Raw genomic sequence first — 20,768 nt, 5'->3', positions numbered from 1 at the left:
ATATCCAGATCTGTGAGAGAGCCTCCTTTCATCACATATTTTGAGGTCAATCCATAAAAGATTAAATAGAGAGACTTTTTATGTGACAAAACTGCCCACTCAGCTGAGAATGGTAATGTTGGCCATGTTAGCCTCTCATTAGAAAAGCAATATACATTTGTTTAATTAGAGATCTTGCTGAATTGCTAGTTGGCCCCATGCCATTTGCAAATACATACATATACATACATACATACATACATATATATCACTATGTCCTGAATCATGTTGTGGAGATCCATCAGTTTTGTTTATACTTGAGATCTAAGTTCAGACAAGCCATGCTTCAAGTACTGCATAGTCAGAGAAACACGAACACCAATGGCAAATATAAAACCCAACAGGGAAAATGGTCGTCAATAGTAAAAAAAAACACAAGCCTTCAACCTTGGTGACACCACATCAGTCTGAATTCCAACGCGCATAAGTGAGAGAGAGAGAGAGAGAGAGAGAGAGAGAGAGAGAGAGAGAGAGAGAGAGAGGAGTCTGCAGAACTAATCCACAAGTGCTTCAAAGCAGTCATACCACAACTAGAAAGCCTAGACAAGGCACACTCAGACAGTTTGGAACTTCAGCTCCATCCTCATAAAACATGCTTTCACTGCAATGACCCAAAAAAACAAAAGTGGAAGAGACCAGTGAGTGGGAGCTCTCAAGGAACATATAACTATCATCAGATCAATAAGAGTTACCTGCTGTTGCTGCTGGTAGCCACCGGGCTGCTGGTAGCCGCCATAGCCAGAGTAACCTCCATAATACATGTTAGCATCTTGGGGAGGAGGAGGAGGTGCATAACCATATCCTTCATATCCCTGAGGTGGAGCATAACCATAGTATCCCCCATTCCACTGAGCTTGGTCCGGTTGTGCCTGAAAATCCACAGATGGGGAGTAATCAAAATCGTCTATAAACTTACAAGCGGGCATCCCGAGAGAAAAACATACAAAACACCTCATTGCAGACAGACCTGCTTGCTAGAAGGACTCCGGCCCCATGAAAGACGAATGCTTTGTCCGCCTAGTGTTGTTCCATTCAACATGGAGAGAGCTTGCTCTGCACATGCCCTGAATTGCGCATAGGACACAATAGATGAAACACATTCCTAAAGAAAGATATTGTGATACATAATATCATATATCATGTCCCCAAGCTCAGTCACTACCTGTTGGCAAACTGAACAAAACCACAACGCTTTCCTGCAGGTATTTTCACATGAACTAATTCCCCGAATTGACCAAACACTGACTTCAATACATCATCTGTAACACTAGGATCAAGAGCCCCAACAAAAATCTGGATCGAAAAACATGAAGGTCGTTTCAGTTCACCACTACACCAAACGAAATAAACTTTTAAGAAAATTGAAGCAAACTACGCACTGTTGTATTATTTGGATCACTTTCTCCAGGACTTCCTTGAGTAGTCTGATACGTAGCTGCAAATAGCAGACGGATGAAATAAAGGAAAGAATCTCAAATGCCTATCAACTCTTCCACACAGAACAATTTAATGGAAACAAAACAGAGAATACAGCAAAACAGATGATACCCATTTCGTTCTCATCTACAAAGATCATCAACATCCAAACAACAAAGAGAAACCTCAGTAGAAAGAACAAAACAAAAAAAACACTGTTTCGAGATCAAGTTCAGGAAATTCTGAAGCTAGTTAACAATTCATGCACAAATATTTTAGTACGATATCCAAGAGAAACTTGTCTTGCAGGACCAAAACACCAGAACATCAATGCGGGGTGTCAAGTATAACAAAAGTTCCTTAGGGTCTTGATGCACTACTCTAGCAATCAACTTTCCAAACTATAAATTGGTCAGGAAAATGGAAACATAAATCTGAAAGAGAAGGATAATGAAAAGAGAGGAAAAAACTTGTACCATTATCCAGGTATAGAAGAAGAACAAAGAGACATGAAGAAATCTTTTGATATAATTAAAGATTTCATGCTGAGAATAGGAAGAGGAATGTAATAGATTATGGAAATTGAAATATACAAACTCAAAAGGAAAGGCTTAAAATAAAGTACTGCTGCGAAAAATAAGGAATTGCTTGGTAAATAAGGAACTGGAAATAATTTGTGACTGTAGCTAATTAAACGCCACTTGTAAGTATGGAACTCCTGTGGAAAACAAAATTAACTGACCTAAAATGAGGCCACGCAATAAAGTGGAATCATTTTCAGCTGAAATCAGTTCCAGGCCCCCCAAAGAGAGCCTCTTGTTCTCCTGCTTTAAGACAACATGAGTTTTTCTATAAGTTTTTGCATATTCTATGATATTAAATGCTTCCAAGTGCGGAAAGGCAAGAACCAGAAGGAAAAGAGGAGACAAATTCTGTTGATCTCCAAGCATGAACTGACAGAAAAATTTCTAGCAATCAGAAAGAATTCAACACATTAAGAACAATACAAAAAGACAAAAAAAAATCACCTAACATGCTCAACATAGAGGGATAAACACAAGCATACTCATATAAAAGTTCAAACATAACTCATACAGACTCCTACCAAAACATACCTTGTTGAGCTGTAAGAGGCTTCTTGCTGGCAGCCGGACCAATGCGCATTGGCCTGGTCGAGCAGTATTGTCCATTCATTTCCGTCATGGCACGTAACTGCTCGTTTTCATCTCCAAACCTGACAAAACCATAGCCCTTGGATCGTCCAGTGTTCCTATCAGTCACGACCTTTGCCCCCTTAACAGACTGATAGATATTCTTAAATGTTTCTTGCAGCATATAGTCAGTAACTTCAGGTGCCAAGTCGCCAACGAAAATTGTGTAGTCAGGTCCTTCGGCCTGGCGCCTCTCTCCAGAGCCGAGGGCAGCCCAGTTGAGTCTGAAATTTTGTTCAGTGTTTGGCATCTGAGTACCATTATAAGTCTGCAAAATCCGCTCCGCTGCAGAATGGTTAACGAACTCAATGAAACCATAGCCCTCCGAATATCCTGTCTGCTTACTGCGGATAACTTTAGCCGATTGAATCTGCAACCGCAGAGAACACACGATGATCATAAACACGGAATTCGAGCCTCAAATAGGTGATTATCAATTAGATCATACATAGAAAAGGATCTTCAAAATTATCGTGAAATAAGAGAACGGCAAAAAGACCCAAAAAGAAAAAATAATCTTTTGGGCGCCATATTCATTTCCTATCATATATCCATCGAAAACGTTCGTGAAAGGAGGACTCGTTCTTTGTCGAGACAATAACGTAAGAATCGATTACATTTAGAGGGAATCGATGAATTTTTCGATTTTCTACAGATAAACCAAAAGATTAATTTTTTAATCTAATTAGTGAGGTTCCTTCCTCTGAATAACAATCAAGGTCGAAATCGCACACATATATTACCTCGCCAGTGTGAGCGAATATGCTCATGAGGTAGTTCTCGTCCATCCAAGACTGAAGGTCACCGATCCACAACGAACGGATCTCGCCGGCAGATCCTGGATTCTGTGAGCCGTATTCATGGTGCTGCTGCGACGCCTGAGACGGCGGCGGAACCTGCTGTGCCGTCCATCCAGACGGCGGAGCATTCGGTTGCTGCTGCTGCTGCATCATCATCCATGACTGCTGCTGCTGGTGGTAAGCCTGTTGGTTGTCCGGAATCTGCCCTGCAGAGGCTCCGGCGGCGGCTGACGGCGGCTGCTGCATCATGATGACGAAAACCTAGATTTTGGAGGCGAGAAAAACCGGGGAAAGAAAAGAGAGGAAACTTCGCTCATTATGTGGTGTCGCAGTAACTATATAAGCGATAGAGGATTCGTTTCAGGTCTCAGTGGCCCAATTTGGGAAATTGGGATGAGGCCCATATACACATGTCTCAGCCTAATTTGTATAATTGGGCCATATATTTAAAGGGCCTAATTAGGTGTATTTGACAGGCCCATTAACGTTTTCTCTTGATGTAGCAAAGCTCTCATTTTTTTTTTCGTTTTTCTTCTTAGAATGTGAGAAAAATAGAAATAGTAATTCATAAATCATAAATTGGTCTTCCAAAACCCTAAACCCTAATAAGCGGTCTCAAATCGCCGAGAGAAGAGCTCTTGGTATACTCCTCCGATGGCGAAATCAGCTTTAGATTCTGACAATCAAGGTAGTCTGAGAACCAGAAACTTGGAATCCCAGATTAACAGTATTAGCACTCCTGTGATTGTTCTCTCTCGTTGGAATTCGATAAATCTCGTGTCAACTTTCGGTTTTTCCCAAATTAAAGTTTCAATTCTTTATGCCCTGGCTGGTTTTTTAAGTACTATGTTCAAACAATGCGAGGGGTTGGAGAAGTTGCTTGTTTAATGATTGAATAAAATCTCTGTGTTTTTTTTTTTCAGCTGTGGACGAAGGGAATGGCGATACTGAAGTAGTAAAGGTTCCGATTTTTGCCAAACTTACAGAGTTATTGCAAAAGATTGGTTCACTTGAGATCAAATTATGTTCGGATGCCTCTAAGGAGTACATTAAATTACTAAGAGGAGAATCTGGTGGAGAGCTGTTGCGTTTACATGCACAGAAGTCAGCCAATTTTTCTGAGCTTCTAGACGCATGGCAACTTCGACGGGGAAAACAAGGACTATCGTATATATTTTCGCTTATTTCTGCTATTATGAGTCACCCAGAGGGAAGAGGCAAATCCCACAATGATATTGTTAGAAGTATCGACAAGTTTAGTAGGTTAATTATTAAAGAGAAGGAGAAGCTGAGTGACATAAAGGAAGAGTTGAAAAGCAAAGAAGTGAAGCGGCAGAATGCTGCGCTTTTGTTGTTGGCTTCGATTGTTAGGCGTGGTCCAAGCATTGCTTCAGATGTTGCAGATAAATTTGATTTCAATGCTCAGGGGTTTGTGAAATTGGCTGAGTGTAAAATGAGAGGGTCAGAAAAGGTTAGGGAACGCTCTACGAGGAAGGCCTTTGTTGAATTTGCTATATCGTTCCTTGAAGTTGGGAAGCCTGGATTGTTAAGGATGGTTATACAGCAGAAGGAAGTGTATTCTCGTGTCCTTCGAGGTCTTGGGAATGATGATGATGAGACACTCATTTATGTCTTGTCTACATTGAAGGATAGAGTCCTTGTTGAAGAATCATCTATTCCTCCTGGTTTAAGGAGTGTTCTTTTTGGAAGCGTCGCATTGGAGCAGCTAGTCAGCATTTTGGCAAGAGAGGATTCTGAAGTAGTGAATGAGTTGGCCCATGATGTTCTTGTTAAGGTTTGTACGGACCCTTGTAATGGGTTAATGCCAGATCCGGAGCGGCATTTGAAAGGCAATTCAAAGAGGTTACTTATGCTCATGAAGAAGTTAAGAGCTACAGAAATTGACTATCACAAAGACTTGCTTCTAGCCATTGTTAAGGGTAGACCGTCTCTTGGTTCGGCTTTCTTAGATGAGTTCCCGTACAATGTTGAAGATTATACATCACCCACCTGGTTAGTCCTCTCTAGTTTACTGCATGTTCCGTAGGATATCTATCTTTATTATATTGAGTGCTGCATTTTGAATCAGATTCGCACATTTAATTTTTTTTTAGCATTGTTACTGCATAGTGATTGAAGCAATTGCAGGTTTTCTTCTATTTCTTTGGCAGCAAATGTGGTAGCCGCAGTGAGAATTTCCTGTCAATTCGACTTCCTTTATTCCGATGCCCGTGATGCACATCCTTCTGGTGGTGTAAATGTTCAAAGTATCATGAAATGCATATGTCCTCGCCCATTTAGCAGATCACTGATCAACAAAGGGTTGCTCCATTCTGATTTACTGGTGAAACATGGGACCTTGAGATTTCTCTTGGAGACGCTGCAGTTATTGGATTCCTTCTTTACCGCTTTCTATCGTTGTTCATCTTCTCGCAGCAGAGTTCAGCAGATTCAGGCTTCCCTTGAACAGGAAATTCAGAATGAAGTTAGAAATTATTTCCCAGATTCGCAGGTGTTCTTGACTCTACTATCTTCTCTTGGTGGTCATTTTGGAAATCTAAAGCAGTGTGTGAAGAGAAAAGCAGGGGTGGAAAATGAATTAGCAGATACAAAAGGAGGCTTTAAGAGATCTAAAAAGAGCATCTTGGAAGAGGATAACGACATCATCATTGGCGGGATAGGTTCTGATGCAGAGATTTCTTTGCTAGAGGATGCTGCAGAGGTCGTGGATACTCATATGAATGATGAGGTAGATGCTGAAAAGGAATTTCTCTGGATCGTCTCAGAAATTTGGGGTCCAGAGATATGTTCTAAGCCTATTGATTCTCTCAAAGATGCAGAGGTGTATTTCCACATAAAGCTTCTTGATGCCCTCAAGATTTATTTGGTAATAGGTCTTTGACTATATCTTTAATATTTCTCTTTCTTAGATGGAAAAAAGAAAACCTTTTTACAAGGAAGATGTTCTCTGAAGAAGTTCTTAAAACTATTATGGTTATATCGTATTTGCAGGATACAGTGCATAATGTACTGGAAGGATCTTTTGACTTCTTCTTGAATCTTCTGAGCAATTCTTCAAGTATGCCGGCAGACTTACAGAGGGCTCTTTTGTCTTTGTTAAATCAACACGTCAGTTGGACGCATAAGTCTCAAAGTGACAGAATTCCTATGAGAACTCCACCTCTTATGTACAAGCATTTGCACATACTCATTAATCTGTTACTTTTTTCACCACGCAATGAGGTCAAGGATCTAGCGTATGATTTAGCGCTGGTTGCTATGAACAGCACTGGTGCTTTTGACAAAGACATAAATGAAATCGGTGCATGGTTCCTGTTTCTACCTGGTTTTGGAATGAATAAACTGCCTCCTAGGGTTCAAGAGGCTGTACAGAGCATGACTTCAATTGTGATCTCCTTTTTATGTGATGCTGTTTCAACTGTTGGAAATAATTTATTCAAGCACTGGGATATAATCAGGACTAATGTTTCCAATTTCAAAGATTTTAAAGGTATTTTGTGATCCATATATTATAGTTTATGGTTTATTGTGCAACCTAATCTCATCTGAATAATTATGGTCATAAACTCAACAAATTCTTGTGGATCACCTGGTTTTGCTGCTGAGGTGTATGGTCACTTGTTTCTGTGTATACTTATTTAGCTTATGTGTAGTGCATATTGTAATTATTGTAGGTCATCACGGGGAAAAATTAGTGGCTGCTTGAATAGGATGATGATTGATTGTGGATCTTACTGTGACTGTCTAGTTGACTGAGATGTCTACTCCGTGCATTGTTGCAGGTGTATCGATTGGTTTCAGCCCCCTTGTTGTTTGTGCTCTGCAGAAGTGTTTGAGGTTGCTAAATTCTGACTCTAAAACTTACTCTTTACCAGAGAAGTCCACAATATCTCTGTATGTCTGCAGCACATTAAAGTTTCTTTTGCAGACTCAGGTACATATATGTATAAAAAACCTTCCTCACGCAACAGAATCATTTTTTTTTATTTTCATTTTGAGCTAGAATAAAATATCCAAATCATTTATTTAAATTAATTTTCCTTAGGTACATGCTGGATTGCTTTCAAGTTTGATTCAGTCTATCTTGTCTGAGGTGGTTGATGATTCTAAGGATTCTTTCTGTGAATGGAGGCCATTAAGAACATTGCTGCATTTCTCACAAACTTTATTAGACCAAAAACCTTGCTGCCTGTATTCTGGAAGGAGAAGGAATCTACGCACTGACAATTCTTTTGCGGAAACCCTTCATGAGGTTAAAAGTCTGTTGAGAAGGGTCATGCGGGATGAAATATCAGGAATAGTTAAAGCATTTTCTTCTGCTTTGTTGTCTGCAACAACTGATGCAATCTTGCAATATTTTGCTCCTGTGATGACTGTTTCGTGGGCCCTCTTCGGAGCACCTTTCTCAGTTTTGTGCCCCATCGCATTTCTCGAGGAAAACTTCCTCAGCAAACTTTCCAAGCAATTTGCTAACATTTTTGTGCAAGGTTCAGAAATCACACGGTCAATGAATCTAGACCAAGGAACTGGTGATGGCGAGATTGATATTTCTGACCACTCATCTCTTGCTGAAGAAATCATAAGAAAGATGGACATAAGTGAGACTGGATCTTCTGCCTTCTCAATATTTTTAAACCAGGCTCCTTTTCATATATTATTTCCTTTAATAATGAGCATGGATGTTTCTTGCTTAGAAGAACCTCAGAGAATAGCAGACCTACTCCTGATCAAGATTTTAGAATCTAAAGGCCATTGTATTGTCTCCTATATCCGGTTAACTCTGTTCTGGTTCTTTCAAGTACGATCATCTTCCAAGGTTCGGCCAGCTTCAGTACTCTCTCAGCTCTCTGAGATCTGCTTATTCCTAATGAAGCACTTGTTTTCCCAAATGTCGAAACTGAAGCTTGATTCTGAAGCTTCCCCAAGTAAATTGGTTATGTCTTCTGATAAGTGGAAGCACGAAGTCGTCCAAACAGTTCTCTGCCACCCTATGGTACTGGCTTTCTTGGAGAGTCCCTTGAGTTGTAGTACAGCATTTGAAGCACAAAACTTCGAGATCTGTTTAGCGACTTTTCTTCCAAAGGGCAGGCCGGTTATTAGTGAGATAGATCATCACATCCTAGATCTACTTGCTTCTACTTTTGAAAACTTCTTGTTTGACGAGGAACACATTACATTAGAAATGGACTGTGGCGTGGATAAATCAGCTATGACTTTTAAGTCCCTGGTAGATAGGCTTCTCTTAGAATACAGACTAAAGTTGGAGCTTTGTGCTGGTACTGAAAATTTCACTCCACTTCTCCAAGTATCATATTCTATCCATGCTCTATTGAGATTTATATCACCCTTTCAACTGCTTAATCTTGCTCGATTGACTCTGAGTAGAGTTGATGAGGAAGGGCAGACAATAAAAAGTTCTGGCGCGATTCTCGGTGTGGGATTGGGTATTGCTGGTGGAGCTTTCGAAATGCTGTCCTTGTATTTTCAACAGCCTCCTTCCAAGAGACAGATATATGATTTGCTTTGGGAATTTGAAGAAAATAATTATGACAGTGATCTCATTGAGGATATCTTTGGTTTGGCATGCAAGTTTTCTTCCTCTTTTGGTTTGGATTCTGCAGATATTTGCTTGCTTAGAGCTGTTAGCGCCATGTTCAAGGGGAGACATAAGCAGAATTACAGTGTTCACCCATTGACCTTGATCCTCTCACAGACGGTTGAAAAAACTCCTAAAGAATTGATTCTCCATTGCATTAACCGGGCAAACATGACCAGATCGAAGTTATTGTTCTATCTTGTTGAGTTGAGTCCCTTACATCGGTCGGTCTTTGGATCCTTATTTTCTAGTGTACTAAACAAGGGACAGGGTGAATCTGCTCTTTCAGATGATCAGCTTCTGATGCTTCTCCCTGCTGCGTTGTCATATCTAGGTTCAGCTTTTGTGAACCTTGACAAGAAATATCATAGGAACCTTGTTAAGATCACTTCAGGTTACTCACGTATGCTACTGAATGGTTTTCTTCGTTGGCAGAGCTTTTTGTCTGGGAGTATGTTTCAGGAGAAGTATGAAGAGATTGTATCATCAACTTCAGAAGAGATTGAAAATCTATTTAATGCAAGCCTTCTTGGAAAGGCAATACATATGTTGCAATTTCACTTTCACTTGAGCGGAAGTTTAACAAAAACAGAGGGTCTCTCAGAGGTATTCCACTCCATTTTTCCTCACTCTAGTGGTTGTGATGAGATGTTGGAGTATGAGCTAAAAGAACTGGACTTTCATTCAGTAGACAAAATGGTGAATGTTGCTATTCGCTCTGTAGCAAAAGTATCATTTTTAAGGATGTGGATATTTCCTGGTGAAAGTGGTTTATGTGATTGCAAAGGTGAAACAGATAATTCTGTAAAGGAAAGCTCCCTGGAAACGGTATCTACTAGAGACAACCTGTCAATATGTTTGATGAATATTTTAGTTAACAGTTGGCAATGCATTGTCAAGGAATCAACTTCAGTATATGATGGTTCTTTCAAAGGAAATTTGGAAGGAAAAAGACACGAGTGTCTATCCTTGTGCAAGAGTCTTGAAGATTTCATTTTAAGAAGTATACTGGAGTTTGCCAAAACGATGTGTGAGAGGCTTGTCGAGTTGGATTCCCTTCCATTCATGGAGAAGCTGATGAAATCAACTCTTGTGTATAGATTTGAGGACTCAGTGACGTTGAAGAGATTGCGAGATATTTTCTCCTTGCTGTCTGGAGGAAAGTATTCATATGCACCGTATCTACAACTTTTGATTTCCCACTCTCAGTTTACACCGACTATCAGTTCTCTCTCCAAGTCATCCTGTTCTCATACAGTCGAGCTATTCAGGCCTGTCTCCAGCATCCTGAAACATCTTATTGTCCCAAGTCCTAATTTTGTCGGACTTGGAAACAGTGTTCTAAGGACGCCTGAGCACCATATGAACCAGTTGGAAATTGTCCAGATTGTCAGAGTGCTGCTCTCCAAATGTGGAAAAGAGGCGGGCATTAATCTCAGAGAACTGCATTTCCTTCTTTTGTGTAATTACAGTGCATCTCTAAGTGAAATTGACTTGGAAATATACAATCTGATGCATGATATAGAGTTGATTGATGGGTCACACACATTGAATGTGTCTGAAACAGATTACTTATGGGGTAAAGCTGCCATGGAAATAAGAAGAGACATGTCCTTGGCTCTGAATGTAGGTGATTCTGTTAAGGCTGAATCAGTGAAAGAGGTCCTTAATATTGATCCCACATTATGTGCGTCTACTGTAATGTTCTTTCCTTATCAAAGAAGCGGTGCAAATGAACTACAAGTTTACAGTGATGTAATAAGTGAGGTACTCTTCCATGACTTCTAATTCCTGCTTAAACGTGAATCTTGTATTTTTATATTTGTCTACATTATTCATATGAAATCTCCCTTATGTGCAGAAAAATTCATCTATGATCAATAACATTGAGCAATATGATCCAGCTTTCGTCCTACGTTTCTCAATTCACTCTTTGTCTGAGAACCACATTGAACTCGTGGAGTTTGCCAGTTCAGGCCTGCTAGCAGTTGCTTTTGCTAGCATGTCTTCAGCCGATCTTGAGATGAGGAAATTGGGCTATAAAACTCTTGAGAAATTTGTGGAGAAGTTGAACCCCCTTAAGGTAATGATTTCTTTTTTCTTGTTATAGCTGACATAATTGACTAAGGCCATTCAGTTTTATGCGCCAATGATTACGAATGCATTATTCAAAAGGAAACACAATTCAAAGTCAGTGATAATTTAAACCCTTATTGTGTTTCTTATGCCTCTTCCTAAGCCTTCCATGATTCCATGCTTTTGTTTTGCCCTTGTGTTTTAGTTCATTGGTTTTGGAATAGCGCACTAACCAGCTTTGTTATAGAATTTAGTATCATTTAACTCAAATGAAAATCAAGGATGATAATTTGTATTGTTAACTTGTAGAGTGTTGGCATTCCTTGCTGACAAAATTTGAAGTACAATTTCTTTGACAGCCAAGAATTAACTCACTCATTGAGACTTTTTCAACGCAGAGTGGTCAGAAGAACAATCGCATAGAATGCCTTAGACTTTTGCTGGCGTATGTTCAAAACGGTATAGATGAACAATGGCTTAGAATACCGACTGTTTCTGCTGTTTTTGCCGCAGAGGCATCTCTAATATTGTTGGATTCATCACATGAACATCATGCTGCCTTAAAAAAGTTCATGGGAAGCTCACCTAGACTGAAAATGAAGGTACACATTCTCTTAAACTGTAAGCTCTTTTTCTCTAGTTTACTTGTTGAATTCAACTTGGTTTCTGTTTTATTCTTTTATCAGGGAATACCTATGTTTCATGAGTTTTTCTGGAGTACTGCTGTTAACTTCAGATCACAAAGGCTTTGGGAACTTCGCCTTCTGTATGTGGGCTTGAATTCAGAAGATGATGCTCAAGTTTATATCAGAAACTCTATCCTTGAGACATTGATAAGCTTTTATTCATCTCCTCTTGCTGATAATGAAACCAAAAGACTAATCCTTCAGGTAATGCCTTTTTTTCCTTTGTTACATGGTGTTGATTTGTGCTCCTTAATGTGTATCTGGTCCCAAAGATATCGGTGTGAACCCCTACAATGATTTTTTTTGTCTTGTCGTGTCAAATCATATGTATTCTCGCTTTTATACTGTGCTCTTTGGTTTTTTAGTTATCAAGCTTCTGAATTCAGTTCTAGACAAGAAAATCCAACGCTCTTCTCTCTCTGCAGGTTGTTAAGAAGTCTGTCAAATTTATTAAGATGGCTCGGCATCTAACTGGAAACTGTGGTCTATTTTCATGGTTGTCATCGACTATGGTGATGTTTACTGCAAAGCTCTTGAGAGAGGAAGATGTGCAATTGGCTGATGTCTTAGCGGTATGGATAAATTTTAGTACTAGTTCGTCAATATATATTATATGTGATGACCAAACTTGTAAACTGTTTAATACTATGTTTTGGCTCTATCACATCAATGACCCTAAAACCTCTGACCATCCCAGAAAAAAGACTACAAATTAATCCAGCGTGAAAACGTTGGATTGTGATAAGGATAGGACACAGAATTTAAGAATGTTTTATGCTGTTTGTTCGCTTTACTTACATTGAGTCCAACACTATAAGCTTGGGTTGCATTTGAGTAATTTATTGAACTAATTTGTGATATACTTTTTTTTTGTATCAGGTCATTACTGATGTCCTCTCCTCCAGAAACGTTGTAGAGTGGTTGCAAAGATGTGCCCTTGAGGAGCTAATGGAACTCTCACTGTGTTTGTACAGACTTCTATTTGGTAGATTGGTATCAACGGAAGAAAATGCCACATTGGTTGACTCGATTGTACATATATTGTCTGCAACTCTTAAGATATCTCAGAAAAGAAAAATGTACCAGCCGCATTTCACCTTATCACTCGAGGGTATATTCCAGCTTTATGAGGCTGTCACTAATTGCAACTCTCCTCCAGCAACAGCTAGTGCAGAGCTTGGGCTAAGAGCTATATTGATGAGTACGCCTCCAGTCGACATTATATGGATGGTATCTCTCTCCCGAGCTTCCCCCAAAATAGCTACATGCAACTTTTATAAAAAACAAATAGCTGGTTTATCTACTGGAAGCTATGTTTCCGCTTTTCAAATGTTTTAGATGTTTGGTGATTTATTGGCATGTGATTAGGTAGTTTGTAAAGTTCAGTATTGATTTCGGTGACCTGACATTGCCTGGAAATATGTTGGAACAATAGGAAGTGTGAAATGTTTCTGCGATACTTTGATTGATGGGTCATTACATAATGGATTCTTTAACTGTGTGTATCACACAATGTTCTTTCAGGACTCGGACACGCTGACAAGCTTTCTTTTGTGGGCAACCTCCACTGCCTTGAAGTGTGACTTAGGAAAGGGGTCCAAGCCAAATGAGTCTCATCAAGATGCTAAAACATTCCCCGAGGAATCACAAGGGGAGACTATGGTATCGAAGTTTCTACGTTGGCTGATAGCCTCAGTGATCCTTGGGAAGCTTTATTATAATAGAGCCCATGATTCAGACCAGAAGTTGTGTAGAAAATCAGACATCGAAACTTTGCAGTCATTGTTGGAGTTTGTCAAGCAAAGGTATAAAAATGGAAGTGAGTTATCCAACTCGAAGCACATACTAGGTGTCGTGATCATGTTCCTCCAACAGCATCTGGGTACTAATTTCAAGATTCTCCCCTCTGTCGTGTGTGCGCTTTCTTTCATGCTTCTTAACAATGGGCTCGGTAATGAAGGTATACCTTCTTCAGACCAACTTTTTTGTACTTCTATGTCTTTTGGATTTACTTTGCTTTGATTCTGGAGCTTATCTTTGGGATCTGTATTAGTCGGGTTTAGAATGACTGGACGTGAAGCTGATATCCCAAGTCTTGAACTTGGCATATGAAGTTAACTGAGCCAAAAGAACCAAAGACTGATGTCTAATAGAGTATACTTGTTTTTTTTTTTTTTTTTTTGTAGCATTTGTTTCTTAAGTAAGTCACTAAGTTCAGGTATCTCTGAAGTTGACATATTCTCTTTCCTTAATCAGGATTAACTTTTGCTGGTGATGACTTCATCAAATCCTTATGTTCAAGAATAAGTAGTCCACCCGAGGCGAATCCAGCTTGGAGATGGTATAAAATCCTTCTATCCGCTCTCATCTCATTAGAGTAAATTTTGTTTTTGCAATGCCTTTCTCTTACATTGTTCAGCTTGACCTTGATTCTTCCTACAGGTCATATTATCAGGCATGGAAGGATCTTTCATCTGAACCATCCACAGATAAGCTGAGCATCGATGAACTCCATGCTTGCCGACATCTCTTGCTCATATTCTCTGATATGTTAGGACCAAAGCCTTCAGATCCGCAGACGTTACAGCGTAAATATTTGGAGATTTCCGATGTATTTGACTGCGAAAAATGTATGGCTGAGACTGAATGATGGTATTGTATCATCAAAGTCTATCAGTTTTGTTGCATCGATGACAAACAAATGTTTATTGGAAACTCTTCCTGGAAAAAAAGTTACTGAGAAAATTCTGAATCTAATAACAAAAGAGTAGTTATTCTTCTCTTCCCTCTCCAAAGTATGATCGGCTCATCTCTGATTAACGAGAAAGGAAGAATATGGTCTGAACGATATGTCAATAAAGTCTGAAACTCAACCCGAATCCGTCTAGAAAAATTAAGGGCTTGGATCTAACAATATGAGTCTGAATGATTAGGTCCGATAAATAAATGGATAGACTAACCCGGCCAGAAACCCTCGTGTTTCCTACTCTTCCTCCCGCCTGCCCATTTTACAGCCCTAATCATACCCTCGTGTTTCCTACTCTTCCTGTGATATTACCTCACTTCACACAATTCCAACAAAAAGAGTAAACTTTTCACAAAATCTTGACATTGAAACAGCTTTCATTCCCAAAACTGAATTTGATTGACGACTTCTCTTCTTTCAGCGTTACATTAGATCTAAAGCTCTTCCTCCGGTGGCAAATTGTATGCCAGTAGCCATAAAGCATCAAAGTTATTGGCTCTCGGAGACTTTTCTCAGTCTCGCATCTTTACATTTCCTTTGATCTTCAACCATCAACCCGAAAACATCCAACAAGTTTTCCAACCCACGGGGATAGTTCCCGATTTCCTTCATCGCATATACTATGCTCTCTAAAGTCGACATACAACCAGGCTTTGGCTGCCTCCGAACATCTCCATACAGACTAGCAGCTTCCATATCCAACTTCACATGGCGTAGAAGCTTCAACCATGGATTCTCGAGGTACATTCTCTTGGCTTTCGCCCATGTCCCATCTAAAACTATCAAGTTTCTCGGCTCAAAGCCTGTTGCTTTAAGATCAACAATAGTCACCGATTCTTCGCTGGGGAACAAAAGCACTGACCCAGGAGGAACCTCGAGCTCAAATTCTTGCTGCTCTTCTGAAATCTTCATTACTGCAAACCCTTTTGCCAAGACATCCGTGGCAGCACCAGAAGCTAATATATGCTTGAAACTAGGATCCTCCTCGCCAGTTCTGAGCTTCAATGAGTGAGAGATGCGACTGATGACACCATGTTTGCGCATTGTTACTCTGATTAACTCCTCTGATGATCTGCTTTCTTCAACAGCATTTCCCTTGGATACGACGGAATGTCGACAAAAACTCAAACTTTCATCAGACTTCTGTCTTTTCGGGTGATTTCCATGATCCATGAGCAGACTAGAACGTTGTTGGTTGAGGGATTCCAAGTTTCTTTCTGATTCTATGTTTATTATATTGGTCTCCCCCAACCTAGAGCTATGATCAACATACCCACCAAGTTTCAGAGCTTCACCATTTTCAAACCTATGATCCCAATCTGACCTTTCTGCGCCATTTTCAGCGAAACCCAAATCATTACCCGATTGAATATCCTTAATTACGAACTCGGCTTCACAGTCGACATCGAAAACGGTGGTTACAGTTACATTCCTAAGCCCTAATCTGGCGATTCGAGTCGAGTTGAGTGCGTGCTTTCTCTCTAGACTATGTTGCAGAATCGTTACACTCACCGGATTATCCAGACACGGAGACCGGATCCGTCGGCAGAGGCAGATCCTGATCGGTTTGGAACAAGCCGGACACGTGGGGCGCTTAGAATGAGACTCCATTGTTAGGGTTTCTGAAAGCTTTGAGCTCCGACTCCATACAACATCCGCAAACGCAATGGGATGATGAATCGAGTCAACCCGGGTCCGACTCAGTTGCAATCGGGCCACCGAATGGCCCATCATCTGTTCGGACAAACCACGGACGATATGAACCGAAAGTTCCGAGCTTTATGATTTGTCAGTTCCCTTATCCGGAGAAGATAGAGTCCTGTATGTAACCTGTCACCTTTTCAGCCATGGAAGAGAGACGCTGACACATTTTTTTTTATAAAGAGATCATCTTTTTTCCAGCCTGCAACCCTTTTTTAACCAATAATCATGCATCATCCGCATACAATTACATAGACGCATGCCGTAAGATACATTCAAGCAGAGCTATAGATATTGTCAGAGGCCTAAAAACTTGGAAGAGTAATATGTACAAGTGGACAGTACATGAATTTTGTTCTAACAAACAAACATCCAAGGAAGATGCTTTTGATGGAGTTCATGGTTTCTAGCAGCTGTCCGGTCTGTGGTATTCGGGAGGTAGAGATGGGCACTGCTCATTCATGCGAGGGTATGGCTCCATGGTGTTGTAATCTGGAAGTTCCATCCTGTATTTCCCCAGTATCTGACAATACGGAAGCTTCACATCATCTTTGTCATTGCACCAATTGGGAAGACGGCTTGCATTTGTCTCGAAAAACTTGAGCATGTAAGCATCTTTGATCTGCAAATGTGAAACCATATTAAAAAAACAGCCTGCAGACCCAATCTAAAGGAACTAACCCAGAAGATTTTCTACTTCAAAAGTGCCCATGTCTGAAACTTCAGAAGTTTCGAAATCTTGAAAGGGTATTTGACATTGTGAAAGATATTCACCAGATTCGAGAACAATGCATCACTAAGAACTAACCCAGAAGATTTTCTAATCTAAGAGTGCCGATGTCTGAAACTTCAGAAGTTCCGGAATCTTGAAAGGGTATTTGACATTGTGAAAGATATTCACCAGATTTGACACGCAGTAGAACAGTGTATCTCCCAAGAATTAGAACAAGGGGCATGAGAAATAAAAAGCAGCTGTGGGATCTCACCGTGAATTCTGTGACTTGAACAGAACTAGCAATAGGATCGAACAGCCCAGCCTCTTTGTACATTTCAAGAACAAAGGCGATACAAGAGGTTGATTTCCCATCGCTGTATACCCAATCGTCCTGCTCAGGTATTGTCAGCAACTCGTCAAAAGAGGATCCACGCTTTTCCACTTCCACCATTATGTCTGGAAGATCAAGGTCCTGCATCTTGAACATGTCAGAGAGAGAGAGAACAAATTCTTATGCAGAAAACAGAGAAGAGTTCAAACAAATTACATTCTGTTCCATCTCAAATGGGTATCTTAGAGCTTATATATAAACAAAATCTGTATACCATAGAATTGTTCATCTCAGAGATTATTATGGTTCCAAGAAGTTGAAATCCATATCAAATAATTATTAACAGAACAAAAACGTAAAACACGAAAGCATACCATCTACCAAGATGCAATTCCCCAGAGAAGTTTCCAGTTAAATTTATCCGTAAAAGCCGAATTGGCTCTAAAAGAATTCCATCTGACATTTTAAATTAAATGAAGGACTGTTTCTATCCTGCACAGTTCCAATGCTGCAAGCATGAACAAACTTCTGATACCTTGGTTCCAAGTCGCATGTTCAGGGCTTCATTCCACATGTTAGCAGCATAGTCGGGTTGAATCTTGCTCCAAACTGTCATGACAGAGGCAACCTGAAAAATAAAGATATTAAACATTAATGACATAACGAGTATCAGAAGAAAGAAGCCATAAACAGAAAGTGTGTTCGTTAAGACCGAAATCCTGATAAGGGAACCTACAACATGAGCATCCAGAGGAGGTGGATAGTTTTCACTGATAGTATCGATCCAGCTAAAGATCATGTTGTGGTAGCCATATGGTTTACCATCCATGTTCCGAGCATATTCCCATGCGGCAGTAACGTTAAATTTAGCACGAGCATCGGGATGCAAGGGCAGCAATGCAATATGAGGATTGGAGTCATCCTTGGTTTGTTCAAACTCCCACCACTCCTCCCATGGTAACATGGCTATTATGTCTTCTCCCTATGACCCAAAATTTCAAACCAAAAGGGAGACCATAGATTTATGATTGGGGTATAATAATGGAAACCAGCAAAACTAAAACCAAATGCTACATCTTACATGCAATGAATTCTAATGATATAAATATTGGGGCGTCCTCATATGATGCAAAACCGAAATGAATGGAAAAGAAGAATTCATGCAGCCGACCCCAAATAAACTTGGGATTAAGGCGATGTTGTTGTTGTTGTTGTTGTTGTTGTTGTTGTTGTATAACAATGGAAAGAGGTAAAGCAAATCAATAAAACAGATGTATAACTAAAAACACACAGGAAACTGAGAAAATGAAATGCATGACATTCTTACATGTCATTCCAAGTGCCAGAGCATAATTTGAATACTATGCATCAAATCATGCAATGGTAAAATTGAAGGTTCTACCTGTTCATTTTCATGGCCCGACTCACCAACCCATAGTTTCCCTTCAGAGTCCCTAAGACAGATAGCGGAATGACCAGCATAAGCTCCACTGACCCACTTCTCAAGGGTCTCAAAACCACCCCACCGTCCACGAATTTTGGAGATGGCTAAGAGATCTCCTGAATGGATTTCATCGGTAGTAACATTTGTAACCCATGATGGTTCAGGCCGCTTCTCAAACTTAGCACCCATCCTCTTCTTAAGAAAGGCGATATTAGAATTCTCCCCCCACCCGGTATTGGTAAAGAGCGGGAAAACATCCCACAATGCTTGGAGTGTTCCCAGCATCCCTGCTTGCATGAGAAAGATCGAAACTCCCTTCCTTTTAACCTGGTTCAATTCAAACCAAAAAGAAAACAGAACCATACCGAATTTCTTTCAATTGTCCAAACGAAAAGATGTAAGCCATGGAATAGACAAAAGACGATAGCTTTACATATTCATATTCGGCTTTTCCTTCCCACTCCTTAAATTCCATTGTATGCTCCCGAGAAACGAAGTACCAATCCCATGTCACACGATAAGGAGTTGCAAAGACGTAAATATCCATGCAGGTCCAGCTATGTGCCTTATCCACCTGGATTAAGACATACACAAATCAATCCAGGTTTCGTGGATCGAAATAGTTTCAGACGATTACCAACTAGTGATGATACTCCATAAAGCTGAGAAATTTATCATCTTCTACAATCTTATAGACTAACATGCAACTATATCACCTGTAAGCTTCCATCATAAAGTCAAAAGAAAGCAACTTTAATCGAAACCACATAAATTCTGCATCAACCGTGATCTGTGTTTTGTGAGTAATCCAGACTGAACTTCAATTTCATGGTTCTAACATCCTAAAATGTCGAAATTAACGAGGACCCACATACAAAATCATCACACACAACCTCAAAATCAAACCGGAGGAGCAAAAAAAAGAGAAAAAAAAATTGATCCAAGCTCTAAGAAGAAGACCAATCAGCTTCCAGTTCACCTTAATATGAAGTGTGCCCCCACCGAATTCGCTACCGGAGTTGTTGTGGAACTCCAACCAAGCCCTGTTCTCGTAGAAACAAGCCCCTTTCCACTGGACGGCGTCGTTCTGAGGCGAGGCCGAGCCGACAAAAGAGGGGAGAAGATCGACGGCACTGTTGAGAGAGTTGAGAATCGGCCATGAGACCTGCCGGGGCAAGACGGGAAGCAAGTCCCGAGGGTGAAATGGTAATTTCACGGATTCCGACGAGGGAATCGCGAGCAGGAGCACCGTGAAGGCGACCCAAATCGATGAAGAAGCAGAAGCCATGTCTAGTCTGCCCTTGTAGGTGTTCCTCTTCCGTGGAGGGAGAGGTATTAGAAAAGATCTCTCCTTTCTCTGTTGGGGGGCCGAAAGAGAAATTCCGTATAGAATTGGCAAAAGCTATGGATTTTTTTTTGGGTGGAGAGAGACCTGAAGAAATCAAAACGTATGTGTCTGGTACATGCTTACACACGTATATACGGACACGGCTTCGTTTATATATATATATATATATATATATATTTGCTGAATTAATATCTTAATTAAACCAACAAAGGGTATTTTCTGTAGACAAATACCAATTGCATCGATTGAATTGCTAATTACAAACGTAGATGGTTCAATATTTTTATTTTTTAAATAGAGATTAATGGTTCGAGGTGAGTCATTTATCCTTCGGAGAATGCTATTTTTAGTAATATATATATATATATATATATATATATATATATATATTATATGAGAGAGAGATTATTCCTGGATTTTGTCTAATTGCTTTGAAGAATAAAACAACAACATATTTGTGAATCTTAAAAAGTGGGATCTCAAAGAGTGCACGTTGTCGCATCTCTTTCATGACTCATCAAAACTTTAAGATTCTCACACACTTTGGGGCGACTGGTTGCACCGCCGCCACCCGCAAACGGAGCGGTTGCGATTTCCGGCGGTTGTGGGCGATTGAAAAACTGACTGGTTGAACCGCA

General features: G+C 40.1%; 4 protein-coding genes across 5 annotated transcripts; 1 reads left to right on the top strand and 3 right to left on the bottom strand.

Moving 5' to 3' along the window:
- Positions 1-340: 340 nt before the first annotated feature.
- LOC104817665 (polyadenylate-binding protein RBP45C-like) lies at positions 341-3,768 on the bottom strand. The gene is made up of 7 exons (XM_010546920.2): positions 3,410-3,768; positions 2,571-3,036; positions 1,419-1,474; positions 1,202-1,332; positions 1,007-1,103; positions 732-908; positions 341-640 (listed from the first exon to the last, which is right to left on the bottom strand). The coding sequence occupies exons 1-7, from the start codon at positions 3,713-3,715 to the stop codon at positions 638-640; spliced, it is 1,236 nt and encodes a 411-aa protein (XP_010545222.1). The 5' UTR covers positions 3,716-3,768; the 3' UTR covers positions 341-637.
- A 277-nt stretch (positions 3,769-4,045) lies between these two features.
- On the top strand, positions 4,046-14,625 carry LOC104817664. 2 transcript variants are annotated; one of them, XM_010546918.2, is made up of 14 exons: positions 4,046-4,154; positions 4,390-5,479; positions 5,615-6,353; positions 6,479-6,977; positions 7,270-7,421; positions 7,533-10,850; positions 10,945-11,166; positions 11,558-11,761; positions 11,846-12,049; positions 12,271-12,417; positions 12,725-13,075; positions 13,370-13,805; positions 14,102-14,186; positions 14,288-14,625. In XM_010546918.2, the coding sequence occupies exons 1-14, from the start codon at positions 4,121-4,123 to the stop codon at positions 14,493-14,495; spliced, it is 7,689 nt and encodes a 2,562-aa protein (XP_010545220.1). In that variant the 5' UTR covers positions 4,046-4,120; the 3' UTR covers positions 14,496-14,625. The 2 variants fall into 2 exon arrangements, with proteins under 2 accessions (XP_010545220.1, XP_010545221.1); XM_010546919.1 differs by lacking the exon at positions 4,046-4,154 and having other exon boundaries at positions 5,387-5,479; positions 5,638-6,353.
- A 269-nt stretch (positions 14,626-14,894) lies between these two features.
- LOC104817663 lies at positions 14,895-16,457 on the bottom strand. Its single transcript, XM_010546917.2, has one exon. It carries the CDS (start codon positions 16,323-16,325, stop codon positions 15,081-15,083), a length of 1,245 nt encoding a protein of 414 aa, XP_010545219.1. The 5' UTR covers positions 16,326-16,457; the 3' UTR covers positions 14,895-15,080.
- Positions 16,458-16,580: 123 nt separating this feature from the next.
- On the bottom strand, positions 16,581-20,216 carry LOC104817662. The gene is made up of 7 exons (XM_010546916.2): positions 19,762-20,216; positions 19,216-19,356; positions 18,741-19,109; positions 18,075-18,320; positions 17,874-17,966; positions 17,279-17,479; positions 16,581-16,914 (listed from the first exon to the last, which is right to left on the bottom strand). The coding sequence occupies exons 1-7, from the start codon at positions 20,068-20,070 to the stop codon at positions 16,699-16,701; spliced, it is 1,575 nt and encodes a 524-aa protein (XP_010545218.1). The 5' UTR covers positions 20,071-20,216; the 3' UTR covers positions 16,581-16,698.
- Between the last annotated feature and the right edge of the window lie 552 nt (positions 20,217-20,768).

This window comes from Tarenaya hassleriana, unplaced genomic scaffold (assembly GCF_000463585.1).
Source record: "Tarenaya hassleriana unplaced genomic scaffold, ASM46358v1 Cleome28, whole genome shotgun sequence".
NCBI classification, from domain to species: Eukaryota; Viridiplantae; Streptophyta; class Magnoliopsida; order Brassicales; family Cleomaceae; genus Tarenaya; species Tarenaya hassleriana.
This window is presented reverse-complemented; position numbering and strand designations above follow the sequence as displayed.

Bases quoted from the DNA above. Each gene is read 5' to 3' on its own strand.
- LOC104817664 (XM_010546918.2), top strand. From the start codon at position 4,121: ATGGCGAAATCAGCTTTAGATTCTGACAATCAAG. The intron at 11,167-11,557 runs GTAATGATTTCT...TTTTCAACGCAG, and splicing joins AGAAGTTGAACCCCCTTAAG to AGTGGTCAGAAGAACAATCG. The intron at 13,076-13,369 runs GTATCTCTCTCC...ATGTTCTTTCAG, and splicing joins CAGTCGACATTATATGGATG to GACTCGGACACGCTGACAAG.
- LOC104817665 (XM_010546920.2), bottom strand. From the start codon at position 3,715: ATGATGCAGCAGCCGCCGTCAGCCGCCGCCGGAGCCTCTGCAGGGCAG. The intron at 1,475-2,570 runs GTATGTTTTGGT...TGCTATTTGCAG, and splicing joins GCCTCTTACAGCTCAACAAG to CTACGTATCAGACTACTCAA. The intron at 1,104-1,201 runs GTAGTGACTGAG...TGCGCAATTCAG, and splicing joins TTTGTTCAGTTTGCCAACAG to GGCATGTGCAGAGCAAGCTC.
- LOC104817663 (XM_010546917.2), bottom strand. From the start codon at position 16,325: ATGATGGGCCATTCGGTGGCCCGATTGCAACTGAGTCGGACCCGGGTT.
- LOC104817662 (XM_010546916.2), bottom strand. From the start codon at position 20,070: ATGGCTTCTGCTTCTTCATCGATTTGGGTCGCCTTCACGGTGCTCCTG. The intron at 17,967-18,074 runs GTAGGTTCCCTT...TTTATTTTTCAG, and splicing joins CTCCTCTGGATGCTCATGTT to GTTGCCTCTGTCATGACAGT. The intron at 17,480-17,873 runs GTATCAGAAGTT...TTCAAGATGCAG, and splicing joins ACATGCGACTTGGAACCAAG to GACCTTGATCTTCCAGACAT.